This window comes from Sander vitreus, chromosome 14 (genome assembly GCF_031162955.1).
Source record: "Sander vitreus isolate 19-12246 chromosome 14, sanVit1, whole genome shotgun sequence".
NCBI lineage: Eukaryota > Metazoa > Chordata > Actinopteri > Perciformes > Percidae > Sander > Sander vitreus.
This window is the reverse complement of record NC_135868.1, coordinates 16,509,350-16,533,958: the sequence shown is the minus strand read 5'-3', so window position 1 is coordinate 16,533,958 and position 24,609 is coordinate 16,509,350. Positions and strand designations below refer to the sequence as shown.

The following is a 24,609-nucleotide window of genomic DNA, read 5'->3' as shown; positions in this document are numbered from 1 at the left end:
TGAGGCGTGTGATTGGTCAAAGCCTGCGCCGACTGCGCTGATTGGTTTACATGGCTTGTTGTTAAACTGATCTGCACCGGATGTAAAACGGAACCAGCTTTGTTAATACGAAAGGTAACAGTTTTCATTTATATTTTCTTCTAACTTCGCGCTACATTGTGCACCGTTCTTGTATTTATTTGGATATTCACTTCGCGCACGGACCAATTATCCAGTTTATTTGTTTGTTTGTGTTTTGTCGGTTAGTTAGCTAGAAGACAATGCTTTCATCTAGCTAACGTTGGCTAACGTTAGCCTCACTGCTACTATTCACACTAAACTAATGTTACAACAGATGTAAAGTTAAGTTAGCCTACATCGGTTTTTATCTTATTTAAGGTTCCTCCTTCCTTCCTTCCAGTTTACTCTCTGAATCTCAACCTACTCAACTATATTGTATCCCTATGTGAGAGAACTGCCGCATCCCTGCTAAATTTCAAAGATGGATTTAATTGTGTTAATCACTGAAAATTAAATATTTTAAATAATTAACTTAACTATTTTTCATGTTGTTGAGTTCCTCTAAAGTCGTAATATCAATAGTATTAATATATGTCATAAGAAAAATATAAAACTCAAACCATTTTTAACCATGTAATGCAATGTGATGTTTGTTTATTTAGCAATTTACACGGTATACAGTTATGAAGACTTATAACTAGCCTAAATATAGTGTCCCTATTACAAACCATATTTAGTGTCATTCCTCCTGGTATGATTCAGCGATCCAAGAGGTTATGGTTTATTAGTTCAATTAAATTGGAAGGAAGGGACTATTTGGACAGATGCACTGGAATAGAGTATTCACTATATTTAATAAATGTTGTTATAGTTAGACTTTTCTTATGAAGCTGTTTATATATTATATCCTGTTAAAAGGTAGCCTAGAAATCTAGATGCACCCTATCAGCAGCAAATGTAATTTGCAGCCAGCCAACATCTCGATGTGGGTCTGGCTTGTCAGGCTAGTTAAAAGGTAAATTGTACAGAGATTTAAAGTAGACACTGATGTTATGTGTGTTTTCTGTAACTCTTGCCCCCAAACACTTGATTTTTGGATTCATCTACAGGATTACCTGTGGATGAAAAACAACCTTATATGTCAATCTTGAAAAAAAACATCCTTTTTTTTAATTTTTATCATAGTACAAATGATTAAAATATGTTTCATTATCAATCTTCTAGATCAGCTCATTGATACCTGTGGGACAATGTCTGACAGTGATGGCCAAGGACAAGAGCCTGCTGGACTGGATGGTCTTCCACCAATGCACAGCATTTCCAAGGGAGAGGTGGTCTCTCTGCAGACCTATGGAGCCTTTGTCAGACTGCCAGGATACAAGAAGGAAGGTTGGCAAAAAATGAATTTATCTCTATAGACTCTTATTGCAAACACGTACAAAGATCAGAGGGGAAAAAGTCACAAATGCAAATTGAGTTAAATTAATCAAAATAATTTGAAGAAATAGTGCTGTAAAAGAGGGCAAAAAAGCCACCACAAAATAGAGAATAGGTAGCAGAGACACAACACAATAAAAAAACCTCATTAGGGAAATATTGTAGAGCTTGCATGGGTGAAAACAGTTAAATCCACAGTAACATGGACAATTATAAGAAAACCTAAAACAGAGGACAATGCAGTGGCAGAAATATGCTAAGTCAACACCTGCATTTACTGCCACGTAAAACCACTGCATCAGATATGGGACTTTGGCCAGAGCCAAAGGCAATGCAGAATGCAGAGAATGCTGCAACCAAGAGGCAGCCCTCTTTCCCAGAGTCTAGTGCATGCATAGTGTCTGTGTCAGTCTGACAGTGCTGTCTCAGCGAGAGTTAGGAAAAGAGACTGCAAGGCACCTACATGATGCTACTAAAGTAGGATTTCAACATTTCCACAGAATTCCTTCTCTGATTGATGGCAGTAAGGTAGCCAGCATCCTGCAATCTGTGGGCATGCCACAGCATATAACATATACACAAAGCAAGCTCATGTTTTTAATATGTTGACTTATTTTTGTTGCAATATAATGTTAGCACAGTCACTCAGTTTGAGTTCTATGACTTCCTAGTAAAGGTTGTGCATGAGGGATTTGTGGTTGGCCAGGGCTCTTAAGAAGTGGAACAGATTGATGAAGTAGAATGTCATCAATATAATATATATTTACAATTACTTTTTTGATTATGATTTGTTGTGGCACAATTGTCCTTGACCTGCATGTCCAACTAAATACCTGCTGCCACCACTGGAGGGCAAACTAAGCAAAATGTACTGGGTTACATTCAACTTTCTAACCATGGTTCTGAGAAAATAATCTCTTTTTAAAAAAAAATGTTTATAAGAAAGTTTAAGATTTAAATATTTTATTTAAGTTAGAACTAGTTTGAACTGGGAGTTCAGAATGGATGTAATGTGAAAATGCAAATGTCTTAAAGATTTCTAATGATCAGAAGAATCTTTGATTCTTGATGAAATTAAAGCATATATTTCATCATCAGCAAAACAAATGACATTTTCATTTGAAAGCAATTTCTGCTCAGCATTTTATGTATTTCTTTGATTGACATCTACACTTATTCCCTCGCACATACAGGCCTTGTACATGTGAGTGAGATGTCAGCCACACGGATTGAGAATGCCTCAGAGGTTGTCGATATGGGGGAACAGGTGTGGATTAAAGTCATTGGGAGAGAGGTAACAACACACACACACACACACACACACCATGTGTCAGTGAAGTGAGCAGGATGACTGCAGCTCTGTTCACTGTCTCTCAGATTCGGGATGACAAGGTGAAGTTGTCCTTCTCAATGAAAGCTGTCAATCAGGGAACAGGGCAGGACTTGGACCCAAACAATGTTATGGCAGAGTAAGTACTTATAGTTTTTTATTTTGTTATATATGTGTTTCCACATGGGCGTATGGACAGGTCTGTGTTCTATCATCTGTGTGTGATTGCAGGCAGGATGCAAGGCGCCGTAAGCAGTTTAGAGACCACACAGGAAACAGGATCACATTGGAGGCTGTACTCAACACAACATGCTCAAAGTGTGGATGCAAGGGTACGACAACAACCTCAGACGAAACAACAGTCATATCATTAGAAAACAAAGAGACTGCATTGGTTTTCTACTGGGAAATTTGCTTAAAATCCCTTTAAATTTGTGCAGCAGTTTTAATAAATTGTTACTCTTTTCAGGTCACTTCACAAAAGACTGTTTCTCTGCTCCGGGCTTGCAATACGCTCTTTTGCCTGAAGAGGACGAGGAAGAGCAACGGCAGCAGCAGCAGCAGCAGCAGCAGCAGCAGCAGACCTCTGCTGTTTCAACACAGCAAGACTCAGACAAAAAGAAGAAGAAAAAGAAGGTCAATATGTGACAGTAAATGGCCCGCATGGCTATCACTTCCTCACCCCCCCAGCTCTCCTCCACCTTTCATTTTGTGTGAGTCATCTACTGCAACAACCCACATGTCTCTGTATGGCAGTGCATGTCTGTGGTTGCTCATGCTGAAAGTTTGGTTTGGTGCTGATGCAAACAATTGTTTAGTCATTTAGTTTTGAGGTGTTGAAACTGCTGTCTGCTTCTTGCATAATTCTGTTGTCATTTTTGTTCCACTTCATTGTATTGCCACACAAAACAAATGTTCTTCATATGTTTATCCTCCAGGAGAAGAAAATGAAGAAGAAGAGGAAGAGGGATAGGAAGGAGTCCGAGAGCGACAGCAGCAGCAGCGGTGAATGCAAATCTAAGAGGAGGCGCCACGAGCACACTCACGACAAAGAGGACAAAAAGAAGAAGAAACACAAGAAACACAGATCGCACAAACACAGCTGAGACAGCCACACAAAATACATCTTCAGTCACACACTGCAGCTATCAGACAGGCGCAAAAGAGGAAGTGGGTAGCAACAGATGGACTGACAGACTTCCAGCTGTGTATGTTTTAATAATCTCTCCACCGACTGCTCATTATAGAAACCTTCATTTAAGTTTCCCTTACTGTCTCTCCATGTTGAAAGAATGCTAAGACTTCCTATCAAGTTTAAAGAATCAAAATACGTCACAAAAATCAGGTGACAAGCCACACTTGTTCAAAAGTAACCTTTGGCTCCCCCTCAGAGGGAGGAGTTTACACAACATATGTAACCCAATAGATGTAACCAGTAGGACAGCAAGTGGCTATCCCTTTTGGAATCCAGATGTTTACATCTATGCGGTTTAATTAAGCAGACGTGAAGACCGGAAAGCTTAATCTTGTGGGAATCTAACATGAAAAACCTTTAAATAAGCCACACAGAGAAAGCTAGCTCTATATATATATATATATATATATATATATATATATATATATATATACACACACACACATAGGAAGTAGTAAATACGAACAGGATGTGTAATGCAGCACAAACAAGCGTGACAGGAACTTCAAGCTATGATGATATCCTGAGACTGTCTGCCCCTTATTGTCTGTTTTTGTGAACATACAGTAGATGCGTGTGTTTGAGAGGTTTGTGTATCTTGACTCCAGGGGACTGCTTGCAGGAGAAACGACCCTCTTCCTGCATGTCAACTGTTAACTCCATTAAATTTTATTTGTGAAGATAAAAACAAGGCCTCTTGATGTCTTTGTTCTCTTCAACCTTGATCTCACAATGCTGATTGAGTCTGGTCCGCCCTGGGGTCTCAGGCCAGATGCCCCTGGATGTCTTTCAGTTACCCGGCTTCACTAACCTTAACATCCGCGGTCCGCATAAGCTGTGTCACGACAGTGGTTATTAACTTAACTATTAACTCAATCAACCCAGGGTTTCCCACCGCATTTTTTTATATAGGAAGAGCAAACTATAATTCTACATAAATATGAAGAACACAGACATGGTTTTACAGGCAAAACGCAATACAGTTGCTACTTCCTAAAACAGGAAGGAAAAAAAAATAGCCGACGCTGTAAATGCATAAATCACAACGCTTATCAATATCACTTCCCCATCAGTCAGGCACAAGATCTGACCATAATTACACTTGTGCTTTCCATAAACTGTCGTTGCTTTAGCCTTTTATTCCAGTTGCAACCCTGGCAGTGGTAAGGTAAGCGATCGTGAGAACAAATAAAATATATAAAAACATAATTCAAAAGGATGTGCGCATTGGCAACACACGGCTCAACAAGCCGACAAATAGCCTATACGTAATTCCCTATTATATCTATCTTTCATAAAAAAAAATACCCATCAGGGAATGTTAACGGGGTTTTAACTTTTATGAGCGCACCTCTCTCTCAGCGCACCGAGCTCCACCTGATCTTCTAAGAACGGTGACGTCGTTATCAATCGAGTATTGATTGGTCAGTAGGCGGTGCTTTTACACCTTTAAACCTGCTCCCGACCAGGTTAGGTGTTCAGCATAAGTTACCACGGCGATTGAACCCGGTAACAAGTGATCGACCGTCGTGATACACAAAACCCTGGGTTGAACCTGAAGTTACCTCGTTAACGCCAAATCTTGCTTCGTAGTACAGGCCTCTGGATTGAGCCGAGTTGAAGGATTAACACAAACTCAATTCCAGGTTGGGTCATGTACCCATAGGTCAAAGTTGCAAAAAGTAGCTTGTTTTTCTTTTCTTTTCAAAAGACAACCCCTGTTAACTGTCAGTGTAAGACAAGATAAGGCGATGTTAAGGAATTGCCATCTTGTTTCTTTTGTGCTGCTCTGACCTTGTCTCAAAGCTCCCACTTGTAGAATTGTGGAGAAATAGAATGTTTCCAGCTGTAGTGATTTGGCAAGACTGCTGTAAACTCCATTGGCAGCGAGCCCTTTTCATTAGTCAGTCTCAAGACTCCTCTTCCTTTTCTCATGTTCTCCCTTGCTAGTTTGCACCTGACAGATGTACAAGATATATATATATATTTAATATGTACATACTTTTAGTATGACCCTGAGCTTGCACAACCAGAATTGTGAGCTTATTGCGTTATTGCACATATTTTTAATAAAATGTTTCCACACAGAATTATACTTTCAACATATTGTCACCTTGATAAGCATGTATTCAATACTTTTAGCTATGCAGATATAGTTACAGTATATATTTGATACAAGAGGTCTATACTCAATCTCTATTTTGCATTGGGTTTGTCCTTTCTTCTGACCATTTCAGTTCAGGGTAACTTGAATTGCCCTGCACCCTTTCACCCCATTCCCCCTGCCTCTAGCTGGCAGGCTGTCACTCACATGACATCAATCTACTGTGGAGGAATGATCCGAATTTAGAAAGCACACACGCACCTAATGCACAAGTACAGGACATGACAGTATCCACACACCTAGTACAAGCAAACTTTCCCCTCACTAGCCAGGGCATAAGCTATAATTACCTGAGTATCTGTAAAACTAGCAGTGTTGGAAACTATGGTCACATTCTGTGTAAATACTTGTACAATTGTGTTGCCTTACTGAACTTTTGCCTGGAGTGCGTTCGAGTCCACAACACTCAGAAAGTCTAGCTCTGAATTCATAACCGTGACTAACTTTTACTACGCCCTTGGGCTGAAGCTCCCTGAATGACACTGTACATAATTATTTACTGATCGCAGCGGCCCAGACATTACATGATACGATATTCCTGAAATTTTACAATAAATTAGAATAATGTGAAATTTGCTCATTTCAGTCCCAGTTGAGTAAACTGTGCCTGGAACTACCAACTATGTACGAACATTAAACATCTCAAGAATGAACACATACCGAAGCATTTTCATTGTTTGTCCAACAGTGTACACAATTTAATTTTTTTCAGGTCTCAATAGGCACACTTTTAAATTCAAAACACTTTTCCAGGTTTAACACCATAACATAACACATTTTCAAAAAAGAAAAAAGAAATGCAGAACTGGATTTTAAAAGAACAACAAATCATTGGACTATATTCAGTGTGTCTTACAGTAGGAGAACACACAATATAAAGAAAAGTACAGGGAGAAAAGGGAGCTCAAAGTCAGCAGTAATGTTATCACTGAGCGTACAGTATGAAGGGACATTGATGGGAATCTGCAGTAGTAGTCTGCAGTGCCATACGAGGGGATTGCTTGGCTTGGGCTGAAGTGGTGTTAAGGAGTTCGGGGGTGTGAGGCTTTTGCTGATGCAAGTAGATGTTGGAGGGAGGTTTCAGTGTTTTACTCTGCCTTCACATAGTGACGTTTGCAAACGACATTTCCAATTGAAAGTGTCTGTGATGAAGAGAGAGAAAGACAGTTAAAAAAAAAAAACAATGAACACACATATTGTTAAATGTACACATTTTGTGTGAGCACTGACCAGTGTGAGGGCGTTTCCGTTGACTTCCCTGACCAGACTGGTCTCTTTGCCGTCCCACTTCTGTATGTGCACCATCTTCCCATCCTCTATGTTTACAATAGACTGGAGCCAGCAGAGAGACAAACAGAAGGAGCTTATTACACCCTGGTGTACATATTCAAGATCATATGAATCTTCTCATGAATGAATGTTTGGTTCATTAAACATTTATTTAAGTAAATGTTTAATGGTATTTGCTTTGCTACTTTATACTTCTACTCAACTACTTTTCAGTGGCAAATACTGTACTTTTTTTTTTACATCACTACATTTATTTGACAGCTACAGTTAGCCTACCTTGCAGATTAATGCTGTGTCTCAATTCGCATACTTCTGTACTTGCTATTTTGAGTGCATAGTGCATCACACTTAATATCAAAATGTAGTGCTCTACAAGTGCCCGGATGGTGCACTCGTAATGGTCAAAAAGTTGCCCACCAACATTTATCTAACTTGTGAAAATGGCGGGTGAGGAAGCTGCAGCTGTTGCGATTGAAACGGCGAACACCAAACTACACAAATGTAATTTATGTGTTTTTACCACTATACCATCTACCACTATACTGACACACACATACTTTAAAGCATGAGTAATAATGAGCCAATCACATGTAATATTTTAACATTCACAGGGGTAAGTGCTTTTACTTTTGATGCTTTAATACTAGCAAAATGTCTTCTTAAAGTTCATTATGCATCTGCTCTATCTGTTTTGTGTCTTAAGAGTTTTGAATCAGACTGAGAAATTATTTGACTTACAACGAGCCACAAATAAGGATGTTTCCAGTCTGTGACGTATCTCAAACAAGCAAAACTCTACTCCTCTGTATCCCGAAACTACAGTACACCCCCCCCCCCACCCTCTAAATTAGAATACGGTAATGTCACTGTGTGTCTTAAGTGGTTGCAAATTATAACCAGTCCATTTTTTACCCCTGACTTCTGACCTTCAAAACAAGAATCAGTTTTTTGTTTTGCCATTAATCTTCCTCATGACTATTATTATCACTCTCATATATGTATGGATACTTCAGCATGCTTTAGGCTTGTAGAGTGGGTTTCATAGAGAACCACTTAAAGACGCTTTATTAAAAAAATAAACATTGTTAAAATATAAATTGAGGTTGTGCCCTTGAGTGTTGGTATTCTCACTGATCTCCTGTATGAGCAACCTGACCTCTCACCTTAACTTTCCTGTCATCGGCGGTGGTCTCGTCAAACTCCTCTCCCAGCTTGAAGTTAAGCTCTGTGTTCTTTATGGAGCTCTGGGTCTTCACCGTCACCGTGTCACCTTCCACTAAGATGATAGTGGTGGGCTTGGTCATGGTTCCCACTGCACGTGTAGCAAAGCCCACACCTGTTAAAAACAAAGACACATGGGTTATGTAATATTTTGGGGGAGGACATACAGTAGTTGCCTTGATGCATACAAAAAATAAACAAAACTAAGAGCCTACAGCCACACTAGCAGCTCTAAGAGGCGATAAATCTCAACCAATTAAAAATAAAAAATGTCAACCCTGTGGTGGGGCTACATGAAAAGTCAAGTAAAAAGCAGTGGCCATGCATTTGTCCTTTGGGTCTCCTTCAGCTGACACTCTCTAATCTCTATTTGACTGCTGTCCAAACTTGCAGCATGTTCTTCAAACATTGCAGGGCCCCACTGACCTGTCTGCCTGGGCATGTATGTGTGCAAATCATTACTCGCTTTCTTGTGTGTATGTGTGTGTGTTTGTGTGTGTTTGTGTGTGTCTGTGTGTGCGCGAGGGAGAGATCAAAAGACTAAATTTCATTGGGTAATAGTGACTAACTCCCTTGTCTACCAAAGGAGAAAAGGAGGATTCCGGCTGGCAATCCGGTTCATCTCCAAGAGCAAAAACAGCTACTTTCTCACAATCAATACAACAAAATGTCTGTGTGTGTGTGTGTGTGTGTGCTGCATACACGTCATTGATCAAGAGGATTGGGGTTAGAGGTTGAATAGTCTCTGTTTCTATGGTAATCAGAGCAGATAGGTTGATTAATTGTGGCTGAGGTCAGTAGGCAGGAATCTCTTTCTCTCACTCAAACACACACACACACACACACACACACACACACACAGTCAAATAGTTTAGTGTCATTCTTCACGGTTGTAAAAGTCCGAGCACCTGTCCCCATCACACACGCACAACAAACTATGTGCGAGTGTGGGTGAGATATTTGAAGCCCACTTTTTCTGTACATTCTCATCCCATTTGCTCCTCGGCATTGGGACCATCTTAATATTCAACTCCTTTCATGGCCTCAAACAATGAACAGCTTTCAGCAGAGGTCACACACACTATGCAAGTGTGTGAATGCCAGTTTGTTACCATTCAGACTCAAGGTGGGGGTTTGCTCCACTAAAAGAAAGCCCCTCCTTCATTTCCAGCACTTTAGGCCATGCGGTCAACCACTCTTCCTCTTTTTCCTCCCCCTCTGGTTCCCATACTTTCTTTCTCTCTTTTTCCACCCTTGTTGCTCTTTTTCTTCTATTCTCTATTTTGGTTCCACCCTTATTTACCCATTCTTTTGTCTCCCTTTACCTGCTTTACAGATTCAACAGCTGCTTAAACAAGTTAAACACAAACACACCTTCAAACATCTATCTTTCCTCAGCCCAATTTTCACATGTGCTCACATGCAGCATTGCGTCCTGTTACTCACGCATGCGCACACATTCACATGCATACATTTTCAAGATTCAATTTTTGTATTGTCATTAAGCAGAGTACAGAGCTAATGAAATGCAGTTAGCATCTAACCAGAGTGCAAGAATATATATATATATATATATAAATAAATAAATATGTATACAGAAAGTGCAGGAGTAAGTATTGCGGTGAATATATTAAAATGTAGACAGTAGGGATGCAAATGTGAGGTATGTAAAGTATGAAACATCAACGAATGTACAGTGGGATAATATATGTACATTTACTGTACACACAAAACACACACTTACCCAGCTCCTTCATGTAGTCATCAAATTTCTCGCTCTCCTTGAGGTTCCATGTGCCAACGAAAGCCTCGGCCATGTCTGCAGCAGTGTGGAGGAATAAGGTTGCAAGAGACTGTGGAAGGGTGTGTGTGTATGTGTGTGTGTGTGTAAGAGAGAGAGAGAGCGTGTGAAGCAGCAAAGGGAGGGAGTGATAGAATGAGAGAAGAGGGAGACAGTGTAGTCAGCACCACAAGCTGTGCAGCAATCCTAATGGCTGGTTTTATACCGGCTGTTCATGATGTCATCAGGCTGTGCATAGAGCGCAAGGGAGGAGGGAGGGGTGAGGAGGGGGGTGGAGACAAAGACAGGCTACTCGTAGTCTCAAGCTGTTTTTTTTCTCCTCTCTGACAGTGGGGGCTCCCTGTCCTCCCCCTCCCTTTATTCAAGCTTGGGTGTCTTTAGGTGGCGTGGTTGCTCTCACTGATCCTCCCTCTCTTACTCCTTCTCAAATGTTACAAAATTCACTTTTTTTTGGGGTCATAAATAAATACAGTGTTGTCAGGGTCATGTTGTACAAGGCTTACAATGTAGGTGTAATGCTACATTCATGTACACTATACTATGTTATACAACTACATTACATAGGACACTGACAAATTGATGCAATCTAACCATTATAAAAACATGTAATTCAAATTAGAGATGCACCGATTGACCGGCGACCGGAATTGGCCGATTTTCACGTCATCGTCCATGAGGCTGAAAAACTGGAACATGAAAATCGCACTCACGCGGGTCCCGTGAAATATGACAGCTACAGTTTATCGGAATATAGCATTGGGCACACTGACCTGAGACGCTGTAGTCCTCCGACACGCTATATTGACTCTCTTTCAATTCTTGGCATTTGCGCTAGGAGTTCAGGGCAACTGTTGCTCAGAGAACAGGAGAGAGTGGGGGAGGGAGGGAGGCAAAGAGGGAAAATGGGAGGAAGCTGACAGAGATCTCTCGCAGTAGGCGAGTCACAGCGCTGTGCCTACCACTGCCTCTATAGCTATATTGATGGCTCTGGAATGGGTGGGAGAATATAGACCAAATAAGGCCCTAGTCTGTAATGACTCTCTATCTGCCCTGTACAGTCTAAGATCAGGAACATCTAGTCGACAGGATTTGCTCTATGAAATCATGACAGCACATGCAGGAATAAGAAGAAAGGGTATTTATATTGTATATATGTGGGATCCTGCGTACATAGGCATTTCGAGTAATGAGAGGCTGGACAAGCTAGCCAAGCAAGCTGTGAAGAGGGGAAACATAGACACAGTTATTAAATTATCAAAAACAGGAAGGAAAGAGCATTGTGTGGAAGGAAATAAACAAAAAGTGAACAAAAGGGAAGACATTTATATAACATACAAAATAGTGTTGGTAATGTAAGGAGAGGAGGAGGAAATAGGAAAGAGGAGACAGTCATCACCAGACTGAGAATTGTGCATACGTATTTAAATAATATGCTTTTCATCATGGGAAAACATCCAACAGGGATGTGTAATAGATGTCAAAAACCAGAAACTGTGCAACACAGCAGCTCGATTGGTTGGGGTTAGGCAATGACCTTGAGTGCTTATGGTTTGGATAGCCTATTGGTCAGGATATAGGACCTGAACAAATCGGGCTACGTTACCTTACGTAAGTATGGACGCCTGGCCAATAGTAGTGTGTGAATGCTATTGAAGGGCGGGTCTTGCCCAGAAATTGCATGGGTTCCATATCAACGCCACAAAGAGAGGTCTATTACGGTCTTTATATTAAATATCACGGTGTAGGATATTAGTTTATTAACGTTAGTTTATTTTATGTTATGTTGGAATAAAAATACCTAAACAGGTAGTTATGTATATCTCATTGTAGGTGACGTTTGGCATGTGCAAAAATAGCTATTCCAATAGTTCGAACCTGTGTGTTTCTAGAAGGAACATTCAGAATCAGAATCAGAAAGGGTTTTATTGCCAAGTACGTTTTTTAACACATACAAGGATTTTGTTTTGGTGTTGTTGGTGCACGTCACACATTCTCTAGATGGCATATTAAACAATATAAGTATAGGTATAAACAATATAAGTATATGTACACAGTATGTATTAAATTAAAAATAAAGAGCAAAGAGCATTACAGCAGAGAGAGAACAGTGGCATGAAGAGCCAGGGGTGAAAAAGTTGTCCATCAGAGATGAGTCCGATGAGGGAGGTGTCGTCCGCAGAAGCTTGACGGACTGGTAACTGGAGGTGCAGCTATTGGTGTACAGGGAGAAGCGCAGGGGTGAAAGAACACAGCCCTGGGGCGATCCGGTGCTGATGGTCTGTGAGTCGGAGATGTGTTTCCCCAGCTTCACATACTGCTTCCTGTCAGACACAAACTCAGTGATCCACCTGCAGGTGGAGTCAGGCATGCCTAGCTGGGAGAGTTTCTCCTGGAGCAGACCCGGGATGATGGTGTTAAAGGCAGAGCTGAAGTCCACAAACAGGATCCTGGCGTAGGTTCCTGCGGAGTCCAGGTGCCGGAGGATGTAGTGTAGGGCCAGGTTGACTGCATCGTCTACAGACCTATTGGCTCTGTAGGCAAACTGCAGGGGGTCCAGGAGGGGGTCGGTGATGGCTTTTAGGAGGGCATTGGTGGGGGGGCCCAGGACCCTGCTGAGGTGGGGGAGGTGGAGGTAATGCACAGTGGCTGTAGCTGTAGGGAGGTGTCGTGGGGGATGGTGTCAGGACTGTCCTTTTGTCTTTCAAATCGACAGTAGAACTCGTTCAGGTCGTTGGCTAGGTGTCGATCATTGAAGGAGTGGGGGGTTTTAGGCTTATAGTTGCAGAGTCGTTAGCTGGAAACTGGCGTTGGAGCTTCTCAGAGTACCGTCGTTGGGCCTACTTCACTGCCTTGCTAAACTTGTACTTGGACTCTTTAAATCTGTCTTTGTCCCCACTCCTGAACGCCACTCATGAACGCCTTCAAACGTAATCTTTGAAGTTGGGAGATGATTGATTTAAATGAAAGGTTTGGGGGGGGCGGGGTATAATTGCAAAAAACTATTTAAAACACATCAATGAGCCACACAGTTAAATGAACATGGGCACTGTAATCTATTTTGAGTCAAACCCCACCCAGATGCAGTAAATATTCACTAGAGCACCAAATGTGTATTCATCCACAGTTGAAAATAATCCACAACAAATGCACTTTTTACTCCTGTTTGAGCAACATTAGATAATAACTACAGTGCCCAGTTTTACTATGAGTTTTTTTAGCCTTACTTAAAAGTATAGGCTATATTTGTGACTTGTTTTTAAAGATCTGCTTCTTCACAAGAACCACTGGGCCAACTGCTGTACACCAGACAGGGTAGAGAGACGAGCTAATGCATTGTTGCTTTTGGTCTTTTCATGGGATTTGTTGACAATAATAACACCAGCTTCATTCATTATAAGGAAAACCTATTTAGCAACATTTGAATCTAAATGGGAAACTTATATTGGCAGGCCACTGTGAATCATATCTGATCAAACCACTCTAAATAGTCCTCAGCACCTAAACTATGGAAAGCTCTGCCTCCACCCTTACGGTCTGCTGTTTCTAATAAAGACTTACCTGTTTGGACAGGAGTTTTGGTTGACCTGCATGCACCTGGTTGGCTTACTTATTTACTTACTTACTAATAAATCATTACTAAGGATTTCTTTTTGTGCAATTTTAACTTTGATTGTTGCTTATATAATCATTCATATTAATGTTATAAAGACATATTATATATGGTTATAAAACCAGGTTTTCAGGGGCTATAATCTTTAAATTTAATAGTTTACTCTGTGGAGATCAGCTTTTTGTGCCCATTTTGGAGGTCACTGCTCTGAATTTTTCATGCACTATAACAGGCCCGACCTGAAGACATCTACATTCCAATATTGAGTCATAGTCATAGTGCCACCTACTGGCAACAGGAAGTCAGCCTTATGCGACATTATCCCATTTACATTAAGACATTTCTATGCATGTTTAGTGCATGTTGTCTAACGCCATATAGTGAACACAGGAAGCGATCCAAACTTTGCAAAACATCATCTTTAGCGCCTGGCACGCTGCACATCCCTCCTCATCTATTAGTGTGTCTAAACTGGCATGTTTGTGACAAAACAAATCTCTGGCGTGCATGGGTCTGACATTTAACATAAACAGGTGTGAGAGAGACACATGGAAAAGGAAAGAGGGGGGGGGGAGAGAGAGAGAGAGAGAGAGAGAGAGAGAGAGAGAGAGAGAGAGGTGAAAGGTTGAAATCATTTACGAGGATCATTTGAGGAGGGGGGGGATGGAGACAAAGACTGGCTACTTGTTTTACAGATACTTGTTTTTGCAACAATGGCTACCATGTAATTAAGTATATTTAAATTAGATGTTTTTTATAATGGTTAGTTTGCATCAATTTGTCAGTGTTCTATGCAGTAATGTAGCTGTATAACATAGTATAGTGTACAGGAATGTAGCATTTGCTTACATTCTGAAAGATTACACCTACGTACATTGTAAGCCTTGTACAACATGACCCTGACAACATTGTACTTATTTATGGCCACAAATTTTTTTTTAAATTTTGTAACATTTGAGAAGGAGTAAGAGAGGGAGGATCAGTGAGAGCGACCACGCCACCTAAAGACACCCAAGATTAAGAGAACAAAAGGCAGAGCAAAAACAAACAGAGCCTGAGGGGGAGGATAGATTTTCTTTTAGGGGGTTGGGGTTGAGGTCAAACTTAGGGAAACACTGCATTGATAAGCACAAATGTCCACTTATCGTCTGTCTGTCTCTGATGAAATACCCCTATCTGCAAATAGTCTGATGATCTTTGGAAGTTGTGTAATAATGAACACACACACACACACACACACACACAAATTAGTTTAGAAAAAGCAGGGACACACCGTCCCACTGCCCCTGTCCCCCAGTTGCCTCCCTTCTCTTATCTATTAGTGTGTCTAAACTGGCACATGTGTGTGTGACGGAACAAATCTCTGGCATGCATGGATCTGACAACAGGTGTGAGAGAGACGCATGGACAAGGAGCGAGAAAGAGCGAGAGAGAGGGAGAGAGAGGAGGTAAAAGGTCAAAATCATTTACCTCTGGCCTAAAATACAGGCAGTTTCAGGAAAGACATTCCCTGCTTCACAAAGGCTTCTAACATGCATGGTGAATGCTTAAGCTAGGCTGGATAAATAAGCACTATCTACTACATGAAGGAAAACACGGATGGTAACATTAAGCGATCACATGAGCAGTGTCCTGTTTGTGCAGAATCTTCTAATCTTTGTGTACACATTACAAAAAACAATCAAACTTTCAGGCTAGACTGCTGTTGAGGTTGTTGACCTGAGATGTGATTATAGCATCTACTGTATACTGTACAGGCAAACCCTGCACTGCATCTGTGAGTGTCTGTGTGTGTATTGAAGTGTGTGTGTCTAAATGCATTGAGCTGACATAGGCAAAAAGCTGGTATGGCTGAAACGCTGAACAAGGTTAAACGCTCGAACAGCTAAAAGAAGAGTGGGAGTGCCATAAACCGAGGAATGTTGATACTTCTTCCAGCTTTATTAAGGCTTTCCCGTGCATCTGTGACCATGTGAATAAAAAACTAAATAAACATCTGGACATGTCACTCCCTTCTCTAACACATACTTATTAGTTCAGTCATGCATTCTGCAGCCTCTCCCTCAACTCCCTTGTCCAAATAGAGCTTGAGTGGCAAGATAGAAAGTTAATGACATGAATGGAGGGGCTAAAAGCCTGAACAGCATCAGGACTCTGCATGATTTACATTACAGAATGAACAATGGACTTGCATCAACAGTATATAAGCTGTAACTAATTGCTTTATTAATGGTTAATGGCTAACAAACCATTAAAACAGCAGCTTTAAATGTTAATTAAAGCTGCAAGCAGCGATGGACGGGCCCTTGCTCCTCTGCGCGCATCGGGGTTACCGGCATTCGCCGCTCCTTGCAACCGTGCATTTGTGCGGCACTCAGACACTGCAAATCGTCACCAATGAAAAGGGAACTCCCTGCTGAGTTCAGTGATACCTCACATAAGACTCTACCTTAAACAGGGTCACCAGTTATGAAAGGGGGCGTGGCTTAAGCATAGGGGGATGGAACAAACCATCACCAATGAATAAGGAACTATCTGCTGAGTTCAATGATACCTCACACAAGGGTCTACCTTAAACGATTAAAATGTTATGAAAGGGGGCGTGGCTTAAGCATAGGGGGCGGGCCAAACCATCACCAATTAAGAAGGAACTCTCTGCTGAGTTCATTGATACCTCACATAAGACTTTACCTTAAATGGGTCACCAGTTATGAAAGGGGGCGTGGCTAAAGCATAGGGGGCGGGGCAAACCATGACCACTGAAGAAGGAAGTCTCTGCTGAGTTCAATGATACCTCACACAAGGGTCTACCTTAAACGATTAAAATGTTATGAAAGGGGGCGTGGCTTAAGCATAGGGGGCGGGCCAAACCATCACCAATTAAGAAGGAACTCTCTGCTGAGTTCAATGACACCTCACACAAGACTCTACCTTAAACGGTTCAAATGTTATGAAAGAGGGCGTGGCCTGAGTAAGTGGGCGTGGTTAACGTATAGGGGGCGGCTCAGTATCACATGTAGACCACACATTATAAGTTTCATGTTAATCGGGTGATGTTTGTCATATAAGGCTGATTTCCTGTTGCCAGCGGGGGGCGCTATGACCAAAAGTCAATATTGGCCTGTAGATGTCCTCAGGCCTGGAGCCTTGTCAATCGTGACAAATTTCGGGCAGATACGACAACGTACACTCAAGTTACAACAACTTCTTTGTTCATCGCCAAACACTCAAAATGGCCACCACGCCATGCTCACACCGTTTGACGAAAAGTTTTTCTTTTAAATCATGCCTGCAAACTCCGAAGGGCTGAAAAAGGTGACACATTTTATATATATATATATATATATATATATATATACACACGTATAATTTGAATACAGCACGAGGCTGGCGAGGCGAATTTCAAGTGAACGCAACATCTGTCATATGTTCCTCTCCAGTGAAATACAGACACACTTTTACACCGTTTAGCTGTAAGCATTTTAAACGTGTTTACACCAGCTGCTAGCCAACGGTAGGCTAACGTTACCTGCTGCCAAGTGTAGTGTTTACTAGCTAACGGTAGGCTAACGTTACCTGCTGCCAAGTGCAGTGTTAACTAGCTAACGGTAGGCTAACGTTACCTGCTGTCAAGTGCAGTGTTAACTAGCTAACGGTAGACTAACGTTACCTGCTGTCAAGTGCAGTGTTAACTAGCTAACGGTAGGCTAACGTTACCTGCTGTCAAGTGCAGTGTTAACTAGCTAACGGTAGACTAACGTTACCTGCTGTCAAGTGCAGTGTTTATTTGCGTGACATGCGGCAATGTTTAGGTTGCCTCTAACGTCCGTTTTCCGAGCATCAGAGAGAAGAGCAGGCATTTCAGTGGCACCAAAATCATTTTTGTAACATTGGTTGGGCTGAAAATTGCCTGAATGCTATTTTATTAGGCCCTTAACTACCCTGTGAATATGGCTCTATTTGGAACAAGAGCTTTTCTTCCAAATATGGTATGCTCATGAATATTTAGATGAGCTGCGCGCTGACTGGTTTGAGCGAACCACATAGAAACACATTGGAGACGAGACAGCAGGTCTCATATTTCAGACACTGCAAAGTTATACATTGTTTGTCGGGCTATTTCGTTATTAAATTCACTTCTGAGACGTTTTTAAGCGAGAAATCAACTATATAAAGCTCAAATATGGGCCGTTTTACGAAAATTGATGGCTAATTGCAAATTTGGTAAGACGTGTCGGACTTTAGCTAGGAGCTCCACACAGTCTGATGAGAAAGTGGCAACCTCCATGGCTTGCTGCCAGCTGCCGGCATAACTAGAGTAGCTATATTTACAGTTTGAATTTCGTCACGCCATTTATATAACATCTACCTCAAGGTCTTATAAAGCTAACAATGGTGTCCGATTTCAATTTAATGCATTTTTGTGAATTCCAGATTGTTTTTTCATTTTTGTGAATTCTAAGAGGAGGCTAGCTAGCTCTCATTGATAGAGCTCCATCCAGCCGCAGGCTCTATCAATGAGGCTCGCAGACAAGAGGCGTTTATTTCCCTGATCGTTTGTTTAAATAACTCAACACATTGTAATTACACACATTATAAGATTAACTGGAACCTGCGGTAAGAGATTGCTGGCATAACAAGCTCACTGACCGCGCTCTCACTCACACACACCGGCCATTTAGCAGGAAGAGGGGGCAGTTGCCCTGTCAGGGCAGCGGTGTTTGGTAGTCCATTAACCCAAAAAACTGTGACTTTGCGTGGATATGGAGTGCCATGGGCTGCCAGCCGTGACGGAGCTCCATCTACCTCACAGCAGGCTGGGGTCTGTGAAGGAAGGCAGGCCTGGCGGCGAGGCAGCAACACAGGCAGCACCGGCTGCTAAACTCCGACACACAGTCGGACAAAATTTGCAATTAGCCATCAATTTTTGTAAAACGGCCCATATTTGACCTCTACATAGTTGATTTCTCGCATAAAAAAGTCTCAGAAGTGAATTTAGTGGTAAAATAGAAGATGAACAATGTATACAATTTCTGAGATCTGCGTGACCTATTCAGAAGACTAAGCTGACCTCAGATCAGTGGTGTAGCCTATGTAAATGTTTGGGCGTGACAAAGACTAGAGACTAGAGCCAAATGAGGAGGAGGGCTCGTTGAGATTTGCCCGTTTTCAGAGGCAGTTTCAAAATGTGAGATTTACAGAGGAAAGAGGTGTCAATGGGATTTTGAGGTTCTATGTATGTCCTACTTACCCACTAAACTGTCATTATTCAACTATGACAGGGTAAAATCGGCTTTGCATTCTATCACCCCTTTAATGCTAAAAAAATTCTGGAGGTGGACCCCCAGACCCCCCCGCATCATAAGTCACCAAACAAATCTGGTAACAAAACCCTGATCTTTGGGTTGCCAGACCAGTTATGATTAGGCCAAATGTTGGTGCCATCTAACTAACAAAACTTAGTTAAAGCTAAAATGAACATACACTGGGTATTAACAAGCTGGGCAAGCAAATTGCTGTTTTGCATTGCATTCAGTTTATTTAAATGAGTCCGGGCTAAGCCCCGAACCTCCCCTAGTCCTAGAAACGCCCCTGGCACCAAATATTGTTATTCCACTTGAATTATTTCTCATATATTGGCAAATACATGGCATTTATGAGACTGAATAACGGGTAGAGCTATCAAGCAGCTACCACTTAAGTCATCTGTTTATAGTCTGGAACTTTTTCTTTTTTTTTGCCGTTTTCAAGTTTTTTTTTTTGGGCTGAATCAAATGTTTTATGGTCACGATTCATCTCGTAGCTGGCTGACTCGGTTCCAGACTTAAAACTCTTTATATCAGCAGTTTAATGAAACGTCAACGGAGATAATGAACGGGGGGAAACACTTTGAAAACAGAGCCTTGGTGATATAGAAATTGGCCCAGATTCTCTTAAATCAACATAATTTTCTTGTTTAAAAATATGTTTACATATTTGCCAACCAATATTTTCAAACATTTTCAATTTCATACACCCTTTCCAAGGGTGAAATCCGTTGCCTGCCTGTTATCGTTAGCCTAAAGGTAATAATAATAATAATAATAAAGTAAGTGAATTGTAAAGTATTTCTCTTTGTTTGAATAACTGATCAACCCTACCTTACCATTCATTGTAAATAAGGGCTCCCCCTCCCTACAAAAGCCAATTTAACCACTGTGTGCATGTGTGTGTGTGTGTGTGAGAGTTTTGTGTTACCTCTGCAGATGGGCTTTGACCTAGATTGTAATCCTCTGGTGAGCCAGCACCAAGTTAAAAAAAGGGGAAAAACAGACAGTTATTCAAGGACACTTCAATCTTCTTTATAATTGCTTCGGTGTACAGAAAGTTGTCAGAATCAAACCTGTATCATACCACTGCATGAATTTTACAAATCTCAAAATATAAACCTACTAGGATGTAATGACAAGATACATTGACCAATGTTTATCTAGCTGGGTAGTTCTTCAAGGGAACCACTTTCCTAGATCACTATGCATGGGTGCAACTACTGGCTGAGAGGGGGTTGTAGCCGATTCTGTGGTCTGTCCCGGGACCATGGTCTCTGGCACAGACCAGTGGTCACAACCACTAGGGGCGCTAAAGACACTGGTCGCGACCAGTGGCACAGCGGTCATGACCAGCTTCTTACTGGCACAAAGGGCACTAAAATTACTGGTCCTGACCACCTCCTCTGTAATCTGTTCTGTTGTTTGGACCAGTTGAGTGATCTGTGGTGTGTTTGTTTGTATTTATTTTTAATACAACTTTTCACGTTTCTCACTGTGTTAGCAGAATCGCCTAATGTGAGAAGCCATAATCGTTTGTCTATCCAATGTTATTTATCACTATTATTAATAGAAATCATAATAACAATGATTAAATTATTATTAGTCGTAGTCGATTATGCAGGTCAGTGTATTTGTGACCTGCCGCGCAGTCCTGACCAGCTCCTTGCGACAAGCTCCTACCTGGCACGGACCAGTGGTCACTACCACTGGGGGCGCTAAAGACACTGGTCTGTCTTGTGGTCCTTGTCATCTGCCTGTTGTCTTGACCAGTTACTGAGTGGTCTTTGGAGTAGTTATTGTACATTTAATACACCTTCTCCCCTTTCTCATTGTGTTGGCAACACTGTGCTGAATAAATGTAAAAATTAATAAATAAAAATCATTATCTTTTGTCTGTCAAATATTATTGATCATTACTATTAAAAGAAATCATAATAACAATGATTAAATTATTATTATTAGTCGCAGTTGTATGAGTAGTACTATCGACTATGCAGCTCCGTGTCTTCCTGACTGGTTTAAACTTTACCAATGTGTTTGTCACATTACCCTTTTAATCAAATCTTGATCTAGAAACTAATGTCAAATAAATGTAGTGGAGGAAAAAATATAGATTTGAGTGACAAAGCAACATCAAATGAAATACAAAAATGTAAAAGTTTAATTAAAAATTCAACTTAAGTAGCCTACCGTACAAAAGTAACAGTCGAATCATCTTGACTGATCCAGCACCTGATCACTCGATGATCGTTCTTTTAAAATGCAACACATTGGTTGTGTTGCATTTTAAAGTGTGTTTTAAAGTAAGTGTTTTAAAGTAACACACTACAGATCACTTAACTGGTCCAAACAACAGAACAGATCACAGAGGAGGTGGTCAGCACCAGTAATTTTAGTGCCCTTTTAGTCCAGGCAAAGTAACTCATTTTGGAGCCAAAAATAGAACTAATTGTAAAATATTTTTTTGTCCAGAACAACATACTAAAAGTCCTAAGAAATCCTAGTTGAGGAAATATGTTTAATTTTCATCAATGCAAGATGTGTGCCAGTAAGGCCAGACAACAATACACTCCAATGGGGCTATTTTTTTTCCTTTACTCCTATCAAAATAAAATTTCATACAATGAAAGTATCCATGAAAAGTAACATTTTTGTTTTACAAGTTTCTTGGAAAAATCTTTATATTGACATTAAGAATTGATTGCACAATCTTGCCTCTAGTTGCTTTCTAAATTATTTTTTTATTGGCGAACAACCCTTACCTAATGACATTCCCCCACAGATAACATCAAAAGAAAGTCAGAATAGCCATCTTAGTCATTAGTAACGTGGTGAGCTACCTTGTTGTGGTGGGGAGGCTTGTGTGCCTCTGTGACCCTGAAGACTATACCGGCAGGGGTTATATGTGCATATTCAAATTAATTTCAAAAGAAACTTGGAATACAAAAAAAGTTACTTTTCATGTATACTTTTACTATGTAAAGTGTTATTGTGGTAGGAGTAAAGGAAAAAAATAAGTCTATTTGGGTGTATTTTGGGCATATTCGATTAGTGTATAGGTCATTTGCATATTAAAATTAATTTTCAAAGAAACTTGTAATACAAACATTTTTACTTTTCATGGGTACTTTCACTGTGTAAAGTTTCATTTTGATAGGAGTAAAGGAAAAAAATAGCCCCATTGGGGTGTATTGTTGCCTGGCATTATGCACACATCTCGGATTGATTAGATTTTAACATATTTCTTCAACTAGGATTTTTTAGGACTTTTAGTATGTTGTTCTGGACACCTCATAGAAATGATCTAAGCTGCAAAAAAATATTTTACAAGTAGTCTGTCGTAAAACGCTACTTTGCCTGGACTATTTGTGCCAGTAAGAAGCTGGTCATGACCGCTGTGCCACTGGTCGCGACCAGTGTCTTTAGCGCCCCTAGTGGTTGTGACCACTGGTCCGTGCCAGAGACCAGCTGGTCCTGACCACACGGATCTTCCTAATCAATAATAATAACAATAATAATCATAATATATCTGATATAGTGTATTTTATAGACAAAAGATTATGATCTCTGACATTTATCCAGCTAATAGTGCTGCCAAAACGACAGGAAAGGGGAGAAAATACTAAAGCCGCTTCACAGACCACAGGGACCACAGGGCAGACCACTGAGGAGCTGGTCGCGACCAGTGTCTTTAGCGCCCCTAGTGGCAGTAACCACTGGTCCCTGCCACGGTCCCGGGACAGACCATGGAATCGGCTACAACCCCTGCTGTACTAGCTGCTGAGACACACAAAAGGTACACTTTTGTTTTTGAGACACATTAGAGCAGAGAGAGACACTGTTGGGTCTCAGGGTGAGTCCAGGATAAGAACCGTAAAATAGACTTTGTTGCTTCCTGATCCAATATTAACAGTAACCTTGGAGACAGAGCCATGGGGGGGGGGCAGTGTATTAAAAGACCCACCGGTCACTCTGTGTGTGTGTGTGTGTGTGTGTGTGTGTGTGTGTGTGTGTGTGGCAAATTATTGGATTCCATCAGTGAAACTATGGTAACTTTATGGTTTCTATGAATTAGGAGGTTTTAACAATTTGAGGAATTTACTTTCTACAAATACACAATATCAGGGCTACATTGTGGGTTTGTTAGGCTCATTCTTTTTTTAAGTAATTTAGGCCTTTTTACTTTTTTTATAAGTTAGTGATTTTATTACCTGTAAACACAGTAATTGGATAGTCTTGGATAAATATCGTCTTTCTTGTTTTCTGCTATACTGATGTGACCTACTGATACTATGTGACCTCTTTCTAAGACCAGACCACAAGTAATTCAGTAATTTAAAACAATATCACGTTAACTAAAACTGTAATATAATTAAAAGAATCACCAAGACGCAATATGAAATGTGCAGCCATTCTACTACAAAAGACTGCTTATATCAGCCACTGAACACAGCATTTGTGTGTAACGTTACATCTTACAAGAGAATATAAAGTCAGGTCACTAACCAGAAAAGCCATTCAGCTAACGTTTTAAGTTAGCGTTAACATTAGTTAGCTGCTTTATTTTCTAACATTAATGACTATCTAGCGTTAAACATAAGAAAACATGGCACCACAAATGAGAAAAAAAAGTAACATAAATGTATACGGCATTTGTGGACTTTTCTCACCTGTAAACACAGTAAAAGGGCCGTCATGAATCAATATCGGTTTTCCTTTTTGTTGCTGTCATGGTTTGCTCTCATGCTCAGACTGTGCTAACCATAGACTGAAGATAGATAGAAGGGTGCTAACTTCCTTCTCTTAACAGCACCAATCACTAACATAGCGAAGCCACTACTGCCACCTACTGACAAAAAAATGAATATCGCTCCAGAGCTCCTGCACATGAGCAAGTCAGTTTTCTACTGTCTTTCATGTGACACAAAGCGTTTTAATTAATAATAGGCTATAATAAATTATGACCAAGGTAATAACACAAACTAATAGAATAGGCTACTAATCCTTGACATAATCCTAGGCTACTAAAAGGTCCAGGGTGCCACATCAGCATAGGACTTTCAAACCCCTATAAACCAGTAGGCTATTTACCAACTTGGTGACTTAAAATGAAACAATGACTACTTGTGACCCCTCCTCAGGAGTTGCAGGAAATTCTATGTTGATGTGTTTTTCTCAAGGCCCCTCAAACGTATCTCACAACCCCTCGGGGTCTTGATGGGAACCAGTGCCATGCCACCAGGGTGTTCCTT

The 24,609-nt window shown here is 40.7% G+C and overlaps 2 protein-coding genes and 1 long non-coding RNA gene across 5 annotated transcripts; 1 reads left to right on the top strand and 2 right to left on the bottom strand.

The window, feature by feature from the left end:
• Window positions 1-10: 10 nt before the first annotated feature.
• Window positions 11-3,970, top strand: zcchc17 (zinc finger, CCHC domain containing 17). 2 transcript variants are annotated; one of them, XR_013502938.1, is made up of 7 exons: window positions 11-114; window positions 1,225-1,389; window positions 2,631-2,731; window positions 2,815-2,906; window positions 2,999-3,099; window positions 3,237-3,480; window positions 3,706-3,784. XR_013502938.1 is itself a non-coding variant. In XM_078267717.1 (7 exons), exons 2-7 carry the CDS (start codon window positions 1,251-1,253, stop codon window positions 3,871-3,873), a joined length of 768 nt encoding a protein of 255 aa, XP_078123843.1. In that variant the 5' UTR covers window positions 11-114; window positions 1,225-1,250; the 3' UTR covers window positions 3,874-3,970. The 2 variants fall into 2 exon arrangements, 1 of the variants encoding a protein (XP_078123843.1); XM_078267717.1 differs by having other exon boundaries at window positions 3,237-3,403; window positions 3,706-3,970.
• A 2,823-nt stretch (window positions 3,971-6,793) lies between these two features.
• fabp3 (fatty acid binding protein 3, muscle and heart) lies at window positions 6,794-10,620 on the bottom strand. Its single transcript, XM_078267734.1, has 4 exons — window positions 10,382-10,620; window positions 8,580-8,752; window positions 7,357-7,458; window positions 6,794-7,268 (listed from the first exon to the last, which is right to left on the bottom strand). The coding sequence occupies exons 1-4, from the start codon at window positions 10,452-10,454 to the stop codon at window positions 7,215-7,217; spliced, it is 402 nt and encodes a 133-aa protein (XP_078123860.1). The 5' UTR covers window positions 10,455-10,620; the 3' UTR covers window positions 6,794-7,214.
• Window positions 10,621-12,342: 1,722 nt separating this feature from the next.
• On the bottom strand, window positions 12,343-24,118 carry LOC144528874 (uncharacterized). 2 transcript variants are annotated; one of them, XR_013502940.1, is made up of 3 exons: window positions 24,028-24,118; window positions 20,286-20,320; window positions 12,343-14,561 (listed from the first exon to the last, which is right to left on the bottom strand). It is a non-coding gene; the product is annotated as an uncharacterized LOC144528874 (long non-coding RNA). The 2 variants fall into 2 exon arrangements; XR_013502941.1 differs by having other exon boundaries at window positions 12,343-13,370.
• Window positions 24,119-24,609: the final 491 nt, after the last annotated feature.